Genomic DNA, 10,025 nt, shown 5'->3' with positions numbered 1-10,025 from the left:
AAGAAAAAAAATAGAAGACGACGTAGAAACTCGGATATATTTTCCAGCAGAGAAATTGAAAAAGTCCTACGCACTTCAGGAGCCTCATGCCGGCCGTAGCTCCCAGGTACACAGGTGTGAGGTGATGCCGTGCTGGGGGAATGTCCACCATGGCTTGATTGAGACACGCTTCCAGACTGCGGCCTGCGGCCCCTTGCTGACCAGCATAGCTGGAAATCCCTCCTCCTGTAGTGGCACATTGGCGTAAAATATGAACTTATCAAAGGCTGGAGTAAAAAAACAAGAAAAGAGAAACTCTTTTAGGGAATAACTCTTTATAGCTGCTAACATTAAACATAACTATAAATACATCATAAAACGTTTACTAATTAATTACAATTTTAAATCGTAGGCAAATTTCTGTGGTATAAGAGGAATAAACCACATCAAAATGTGCTGTTATTAGAAAACGTTCAACTCCAGGGTGTTACCGGTTATCCCGCTTCATGCCGGGCCACATCACACCAAACCACTGTTGATCATTTTCCTACAAACAGTGATTGTTTTATTCCTTACTCATGTCCTCTGTGAACTGAGTGATTATAATTCTTTCTCTGACCTTTCACCTTGCACTCGCTGTGTTGGGTAACCACACCCGTGCCGTTCTGTTTGTCCGCTGGCCATCTGTACACATAGACGGTCGTGTGAGAGGAACCGGCATCCAGCACAACCCCATACTGTCAGGAGGAGAGTTTGTTCATATTCACTTATGAGCTGCTTATACGTCACGTATTATAGCGTTAATCTCTGGTCACAGCGTTAAAATACACGATGAACAATCTTGTAAAGAAATCTTTCTTTCACGCATCATTGTGCATTCCAACAGTTCTGGCATGTGAGACAGAAACTCATCCCGAAAGATTTGCCTGTCTATAAAATATAGGATCATGGGAGATGCAGGACAGATGTACCGGATGCATTTACAGTATCCTGACGTAGGAGTAAGGGTGTAAGCTGAACAGCTGTATTCCTCTGAGAGGTTTTTATCTTTTCTGCGAGCAACTTAAAGCTGTTTTCTCACCACTGTATAAAAGAAAACATTACTGCTTGACTTACAGATCCATAGCAGAACCATTTCTACTCGTGTTTTGATCATTTTTCTCATCTTCTTTCAAATTCTTTGTAATGTTTCCTATCACTAAAGGATGTAAAATGTCTTCAGTCATTTTTTTTTCTTTCTCATGTGCATGTGCTCATTTGTGAGGTAACGCAGCTTTAACGAAGAATTCATTCATTTAACAATAAAGTTCACGGCGATAAAAATGACATGTAAATCTAATGCAGTCTGAACAGGGCTAATGCGGAGCAAACTTATGTAAAAGATATGTAAAGTATATAAAATATATGTCAATTATTACACAGATGTACAAAAAAGGTTGCCAGAAATGTATTTTTGTCACAATACTGACAAACTGAATGCTTTTTTTTTCGTTGAAAAGTGAGAAAGTTATGAAAAAGTTAATCTACTGAAAGAGAACTGACACAAGGACACGAGAACAGAAGTAAAGTGCTAAGCTATAACTGAAGTAAAAAGTTACCATATACTGTGGAGGTTCCTGGATCTCGTCCACATGCACGGTGAGCAGGAGCAGAGCCACAGAGGCGAAGAGAAGAAGCACGACCGAGACGACGATCCAACTGCGCTGTTTGTCCATTTTGTCTTCAAAAAGGATCTGGGCTGATCTTAATGCTGCACCACGCACAGGCAGTTAACTGTTACATTAGACGGCCTGGGCCCAGTTTCCCAACAGCATCGCAGCACAAAGATCATTGTGAATCTGTAGAGCGGTCATCATGCTGAACACTCTCTCTCTCTCTCTCTCTCTCTCTCTCTCTCTCTCTCTCTCTCTCTCTCTCTCTCTCTCTCTCTCTCAGTTAAGACGATCTGCATCAATCTCAGGTCTGAATGAAAATGTCTGGATCACAATACTAGCTTCTAAGAACAAAAAAAATCATAAACCTCAGCCATTATAGTAACTTACTATAATGGCTGAGGTTTATGATTTTTTTAAACTTATTACTTACTTACTTATTATAATTCTTGTGCAATGTCATTTTGAACTGATTATGCTGCAGTTAATATGGAAATCTGTATTTTTATTTTTCCGTATGAATGACCTACAATCAAGAAAATTTAGCTAAGCACATAGTAATAATAATAATAATAATAATAATAATAATAATAATAATAATAATAATGAGCATTTTCTATGTGTTGTTTATTCAACAATTAAAATCTAAATATTTACACATTTATTTTTATTTATTTATTAAGCATGGTGCGACTTCAGATTACGTACATCTAATATCCTAAACCTCTTAGTCCTAAGAGATTGTAGACTGCTTTAGATAAAGCTGTAGTGTATATATCCTGGATGGGGTGATTTAGGGGTGATTTAGGGGTGATTTAGTGTAGCCAGTCCACCGACAGCCATGAAGTTTTTTTGGAAGGTAGACGGAAACCATAGAACCCAGAGAAACCCTATTCAAACAAAAGGAGAAGAACTCATGCAGAAAAACAAACAAAAAGCAGGGAGCTGTGAATCAGGAGCCCTAGAGAATATTTCTTGCATTCAGTCCTCACAGAACGAAAGGTTTTATGATGTCGGCTCAGAATACACACATCTTTCCTTTCTCCACTGGTTCCTATTTGTCAATATAACAAAGACTAATCGATGGCAACATATACGTGAAGCCGGATGCAAATTTATAGAACCGCTCCACACCGTTTTTTCCTGTTGTCATGTATGTTCTGTATAACCTTCACTGGCTGACTCTTCATCATCCCTGATCACCTACAGTGAGGAGGGATCACCTACATAAAAGAACCCTGTGTTCATTATTTGCTGGTAGAAGCTCTATAGAGGTAACTAAAAGTTTGGATATTTTTTAAAATAAATAATTCAAATATGAAACCAAACAGGCGAGACAGTGAATTCCCAGAAGCTGAATTATGACTTTATAAAGCATTTATATTTGCATCGATATTCATTGACGTATTGATGGATACGTTAACACTGGTTCACTTGGGAGAAAGGACACGGTGGCTTAGTGCTTAGCACGTTCGCCTCACACCTCCGCCTTGTGTGTGTGGAGTTTGCATGTTCTCCCCGTGCCTCGGGGGCTTCCTCCGGGTACTCCGGTTTCCTCCCCCGGTAGCTTTATTGGCATCTCTGGAAAATTGTCCGTAGTGTGTGAGTGAATGAGAGTGTGTGTGTGCCCTGCGATGGGTTGGCAATCCGTCCAGGGTGTATCCTGCCTCGATGCCCGATGACGCCTGAGATAGGCACAGGCTCCCCGTGACCCGAGAAGTTCGGATAAGCGGTAGAAAATCAATGTTAATCCCTTTCCACTGCTTCTCTCTTTGTACCCATCCCGAGGCATCCAGACATTGTACCAGCTCCCAACGTCCTCTATGGGACGAAGCCTTTGGACGTCCACTGAACCGAGGCCGACTCTAAGAATCCTGAGACATCTCCAGTTAGACTCTTTGATACTAAGGAGATCCGAAGTCCATGATCCTTACACCAATACAACATTTAACTGACTGTATATTACAATCACACCCCCAGTGTCACCCATATGAGGATGGGTTCCCCCTTGAGTCCGGTTCCTCTCAAGGTTTCTTCCTTTACCAATTTAAGGGAGTTTTTCCTCGCCACTGCTGCCTGAGTCACCTCAAACTTGCTCATAGGGGAATAAATACATACACATTGTGAACTATATACATCTAATAATAACCTAGAATTTTTATTCTGTAAATTCTTATTTCTTTTATTATTCGTTATTTCCTTTATCATTAATTATGTCTTCCTTCCTTCTGCTCTATGTTTATGTTCTGTAAAGCTGCTTTGAGACAATGTCTATTGTAAAAAGCGCTATACAAATAAACTTGAATTGAATTGAATTGAATGAATGAATGAATGAATGGTTCACTAGGTTACAGACAGGATACCATCAACCTAAAACTCTGTTCAGGTTTTTTTTTTCATATATACATAAAAACAAACAGCAAAAATAAGTGCTAGTTTCAAAGGTAGGTCTTCACCCGTTATTTGAAGATAACCAGTAACTCAGCTGTTTGGACCTCTAGGGGAAGTTCATTCCACCACCTGAAGCATGTTTTCTTTCGTTCTTGTTCAATAACACAGATGGGGTTATGTTATGCTGGGTTTTTCTCTCTGAATGTGCTCAAATGTGAAGCACTGAACAATAAAAGCTCACTAACGTGTTATAAGTGATTCAGATGTAGTAATTAGACGTAACGTTAATCCTGTCCTAACACTTCAGTGGTTTCCGTGCTGCATTCAGGAAAATAAAACAAACCTCTAGAAAACTAATGTTGTAAAATGATTGCAAAAAAATACAGCCTTAAGGAGTTTGGAAAGCGGTTTCCGTTTTACATGAGGTTTTATTAATAAGTATATAAGTGTATGGTGTCTACGCTTTCTTTTATAGACTACCACAAAAAAATGTTTATCTAGAAATGAAACCAACAGCAGGAGATCCAGATAAGCTCCGGCCCTTAAAGAGCCGACTGCACGTATAACTCACTTGTTTAAAGACAGCATCCTGCCATTCTTTCTTTCTTTTTTAAAGTTAACTCTTGTTTGAGATTAGACACGATCCACAGAAGACAGTTATACATTTTTTCTTTTAATCAGATACTGTTTGATAATCTTGCAGAGTCATGGATCAGGCTATAAAAAACACCCCTGGATTAGTTATCCACTGAAATACCTCCACTGTTTAAAAGAGTGAATTGATGTGGTTGGGTTGAATCCAAAGTCTAAGCTGTTCTTGTTTGGCACGGTGTGTGCTGGCATGGGTGAGTGAGCCAAGACCCCCCCCCCCCCCCGCTCCGTGTATTCAGCCGTCTTGATTTCCACTTCTTCTGCTCCAAAGCAAAACTGACAAAGACAGATTCCCTTGAATAGTGCCGTTTCCATTCCTAGACATGGGACGGTTCACCTCCAGCGGTCAATTTAACTGCGTACAAACCTCAAAGCAAGACTTCCTACAGTATAGTCATATAAAAACAGAACTGAATTTCTTTTCTAATTGTATACAAATACATTTGGTCACCTAGAGAGTTTTCGTCTGTGATTTCTTGTTTTCAGGGCTGTCTGTATCCTGGCTTTACCACTAACGTCCTGGGAAAAACAAAATTATAATAATGAACTACAAAAGAATTCACGATATTGATTTGACTATTTAAAATATATTTATTCACATTCTATTGAACAAGTTCAAACTTTATGAACATCAGAAACACAGGCAATTCCAGAGAGTTCACACTCTTTTCTTGTGGTCTTCACCTCCCTCTTGTGGTGCACAGTCAAATCATTAAAAGGCTGTGTTCACTATATAGTCATTACAGTGCAGTGATAGTGTGTGTGCTGTGTATGATATGGAAATAAACTTCAGTATTACTTTGTATTTATCTAGCACCTCCTGGGTTGTGGGTTCGCAACCTGTCCTGTATGTCCCCTGCCTTGTACCCTGAGTCCCTGGGATGGGCTCCATGTTCCCTGAGACATATGACAGGGAACATGGAGCCCAGCCCAGGGACTCAGGATACAAGGCAGGGGACACACAGGACTCCACTTCATCCCGTATACAAGGCACGAGAATTCAGTGAATGGTTTGATGAGGAGTGAATGATGAAAACCACATGCCTTCACCGTAACCAGATCAGATCAGTTACTACACAGCACTCTGTTATCAAAACACATTATCCGTTCCAGAGACTTGCAGAATCAGTAGTGCTAAGGTACACACCGAATCTGTTCTGGTGGCTTGTGGTGAGGCAGTATCTTTTTTCATCTCTAGTATGTCACACAATTGAATCCAAGGCACACGATGCCAGCAAACTCGAAAAGGTTGCAATAAATTTAATAAGGCTGAACTGTGACCACTGTAACTGAATGAGTTATTGTCATTATAAACAGATACTCTGAATCAATCGTTATTCACTAGCTGGCACAATTACGCCTCACAGTTTTTCGAAATCTAAAAGCAGCATCAGTGCATCAACGGTGCAAAATGACTTCTATTCATCATCACAAGTTCAAAGGCGTGTACTGTATACGTTTACTGTATAACTCAAGCGTGTGATTTAGATGCGTTTCTTTCCGTCACATGTACTCTTCATATGTCTCCAGCTTCAGAAACGCCGGAGAGATCCTGGCCTTCGTAGCACATCCGCCAAACAAAGATGCACTGGTAGTTCCAGAACAGCAAAAGTCCCATGACAGCCAGAGCGAGCACAGCGAGAAAAGCCACAATTAAAAGCTTTCTGGACCAAATAGAACGGTGCGTCACATGATCAGAGTGAATCGCTTGTTCCACATCAGGCTGAGAACCAAAATAATTCTGCAAACACTTTTTCAGGCAGCTGGTGTGGGGATGTGAATTGGGTGTCAGCAGCCATTGCTTATTTTCTCCCATCCTTCCAGCACTCAGATAGAGGTCCAACTGGAGATCTCTCAACCTGAGAATACACACCATTGTTTTTTTTACTTGGATCACAAAGTATACCACAGATCATTCTGACTGGTGTTTTTCACAGCTTTATATAGTAATATGCTCATTAATCAATTAATCAATTAATTATTGTTTACATAGGGACACCTTACATAAAAGTTATTGTTTTCTCTGAGGGAACATTTAGCACTTTTGGAAGGAGTCTCCAGTTTCAGCTCGTGAAAAAGATTCCGTGATGGAAGACTTTCCACACATATTTCACAGACATTAACAGTAAACAGTCATTCTAAAAAAAAAAAAAAACTGTCATAACTGATATGATATAAAAAGGATGGGAAGAAAATACTTTTTACTCATAGTAAAATAACCTTCGGGGTTAGAACAGATTTAGCTTCATTCGTCAATAACACACCGCAGAGTATATTTTAACTTCTAAAGGTCGATCCTCTGAACTCTACAATTATAGTCGTGGGAAAGAAGTAATTTTGAGAAAAAACAATAAAGGATTAATCTTTACCCACGCACACTACCTCACCATTTTTTCAACTGACTTAATCTGGACAAATGATTTGTCAGAAGTTGAATTTGCGCTCTTATACAGTAGACATGCGGGAAACACTGCAGTATCCACAATGCGTCATATGGACAATTATACGGACACCTGACCATCGAACGTGTTTCCGAAGCGTTTGGGAAACCGCTGTAAATGAAATTTCTCTGACTTTCCATCGTTTTCTGACTTACTCGACCTTTCCACTTTCATTCAGTCAGAATTACTTAGAATTTGGTCCATTTCCAAATTCTATTCTTGATTTTTAACTCCCACACTAGGCTGGAAAACAGAAGCGTTCACACATGATTTACCTTGGTTTGATTTTTCCCCCTCACAAAAGCCTGTCATTTCTACAGGGGTGTGTATACTTTTGATCTCCAACAAGAAGACACTCTACTGAAGTATGTACTTATAAAAAGTTGTATTATTATGATACATTGATATCCAATTGTTAGAAACGTAGCATACATTTATTTTAAATGGTATTTTAAAAGATTAGCAACATGACATGATCTTCATCATCAGTCCTTCAGTATACAACAAAGTGTATATGATATAATATCTGAGTTATAACAGCCAAATTTATTAAAGCATTTAAAATGTCCGGTTTCTTTTTTGTTTGATACTGTAAATAAACTGTGATCCTATATATCATGAAATGAATGAGTAATCTAAGGTATATACAGTACATATATACAGTATATATAAAGTGACAAAAGAGTTTACCTGGGCTCTTTTAGTAGATCTTCATAAATCACGCTGATATAGTTTATTGCAGGTGTCCACAGAGAGAGAGAGAGAGAGAGAGAGAGAGAGAGAGAGAGAGAGAGAGAGAGAGAGAGAGAGAGAGATGCAATATTTGCCTTACAGTCTTGCAGTCTTCTTTCTTTTGCTGCTGTGTTGTTTTTCAGTTCCTGTATGAGCTACAGGCATGGATACCGCCCTTAAAAACAGGCGTGGATACCGCCTTTGCTTTGTGTGTAGAAGTGGGGGGGTGGAGAGAGAGAGGGAGAGAGAGAGAGAGAGAGAGAGAGAGAGAGAGAGAGAGAGAGAGAGAGAGAGAGAGAGAGAGAGAGATAGTCCGTGCGAACATTCTGTTCTTTGCAGAGTCTTCTTAATTGGGTAGAGACCAGAGCAGGTGCTTCCTACCTACACAAGTAAATAAATCCCAGACGTCTCCCTACTGTGTACATACACCAAACACACCACATAAGGGATAAGCTTATATATAGTATACATAAGGGGTAAGCATTAAATAGGTTTATTTAAATATCTGTAATGTTTGTAATGATACTGGTGCTGATTTGTTAGTCACTACTGCATTAGTGTTGTTCCTGTGAAAAGAAAGCGTTTTGTCAAGGTGAAGTTACAGGGGGACCTTAAAAAGAACAGGTTCAATATAGTGATCTTAGACATAAGGATAAGCTTTTTTTTCTCACTCACTCACTCACTCACTCACTCACTCACTCACTCACTCACTCACTCACTCACTCACTCACTCACTCACTCACTCACTCACTCACTCACTCACTCACTCACTCACTCACTCACTCACTCACTATTTTACGGTGACATTGAACGTTATTATGTTGGCTTTGTAGAATCCAACATTCTGTTATGCTACTGGAGTTATTTTTCTTAGCCAACTTTTTATTATTAATTGCTACTCCTCCTAGAGCTTTCGAGCCACATGCACCGAATTCGTAGATGTCGTAGAGGCTGGTCTGAAGTTTGTTGCTATTACTTGTCTAAGCGATCCGAGTTCCGGTACTTCTGGTACCTGGTCTCAAATTGGCCTTTTTTCCCATAGACTCCCTATTACATCTACACCAAACTCGGCCAGCTCCTTTAGGGTGATACTCTGAACAAAGTTTTTTAAATTGGTGTACCGACTGGCCTTTCGGTTGTCCCGCAGCCCCGCCCCAAAATATGCAAAATCAAAAAACTTTTTAGAACATGTGACATATCAAAACACAGCACAATGAGGAGAACTGCATCACCTGTATTCTGGTCACGTCACGGGACGTCACGTGACATCACATGAAAAAAAAAAACAATTAGCACAACATGGAAATGTGACATATCAAAACACTCAGACCAATGTGGGGAACTTCCTCAAGAGTATTCAGATGACATCACATGCTCGTCTCCAATTACCTCTAAATGTTTTGGCACCCTAGCTTTCTGTCCACTTGCCTCCAAAAGTAACAATAACCCTTATGTCCATTCGCCTTCAAAAAGCACCAGCCTTTGCAAATACTTTGTCAAAGCCAACGTCAAAGTTTGTCGTGACGAACTTTACAAACCTTGTTGTATTTGTATATTAAAGTGAAATCCTTGTAGAAGTAGTGGGGAAACTAAACATTTGGCTCTGTGTGATTAGTCAATGCTGAACTTCAGAAGACACTTTGCTAAGCAAGTTAGCATAACCATGATACAGCATATGCCTTCTGGCATAGATATGTAAAATAAAAAACTGATTCAGCAGGTTTTTACTGACATAAAATCCCTCTCTACTGACAATTGGCCGGAAACAATACAACTGATTCTTCGTGTAGCAATAGGGACTGCATTACCCATAATGCACTTGAGAGCGTGGAGTGATGAGATATGTGGAGGGGACGGAAGTTATAAGTTAAGAAAAATAAATGGATGTTCACCATGTGCATTGGTGTCAGGGCGAAGGACTTTTCCCACCCTCCCACCCTTCATATTCTGGTCATCGGGACGTGGATCTGGCAGTGGTGCGTCGGGGGTTATGTGCGGCCCTCCAGCTCGGCTGTGGACGTCGCTCGGCCCTCCAGCTCGGCTGTAGACGTCACTCGGCCCTCCAGCTCGGCTGTAGACGTCACTCGGCCCTCCAGCTCGGCTGTGGATGTCGCTCGGCCCTTCAGCTCGGCTATGGAAGTCGCGTGGCCCTTCTGCTCGGCTGTGGACATCGCTCAGC

At 40.3% G+C, this 10,025-nt stretch overlaps 1 protein-coding gene and 1 long non-coding RNA gene across 2 annotated transcripts in view; both read right to left on the bottom strand.

Moving 5' to 3' along the window:
• Nucleotides 1-1,866, bottom strand: part of entpd2b (ectonucleoside triphosphate diphosphohydrolase 2b) — a 4,417-nt gene extending 2,551 nt beyond the window's left edge. Inside the window, exons 1-3 of the mRNA XM_027152712.2 lie at nt 1,578-1,866; nt 599-716; nt 75-225 (exon numbers count right to left, since the gene is read on the bottom strand). Coding sequence (XP_027008513.2) covers nt 75-225; nt 599-716; nt 1,578-1,694 — 386 coding nt within the window. The 5' untranslated portion in view covers nt 1,695-1,866. The remainder of the gene's footprint in view (nt 1-74; nt 226-598; nt 717-1,577) is intronic.
• A 3,378-nt stretch (nt 1,867-5,244) lies between these two features.
• LOC113646400 lies at nt 5,245-8,249 on the bottom strand. Its single transcript, XR_003441426.2, has 2 exons — nt 7,805-8,249; nt 5,245-6,532 (listed from the first exon to the last, which is right to left on the bottom strand). It is a non-coding gene; the product is annotated as an uncharacterized LOC113646400 (long non-coding RNA).
• Nucleotides 8,250-10,025: the final 1,776 nt, after the last annotated feature.

The sequence above is a fragment of the Tachysurus fulvidraco genome, chromosome 21 (assembly GCF_022655615.1).
Source record: "Tachysurus fulvidraco isolate hzauxx_2018 chromosome 21, HZAU_PFXX_2.0, whole genome shotgun sequence".
Taxonomy (NCBI): domain Eukaryota; kingdom Metazoa; phylum Chordata; class Actinopteri; order Siluriformes; family Bagridae; genus Tachysurus; species Tachysurus fulvidraco.
Note: the sequence above shows the minus strand (reverse complement) of the source record. Positions and strands in the feature narration are given on the sequence as shown.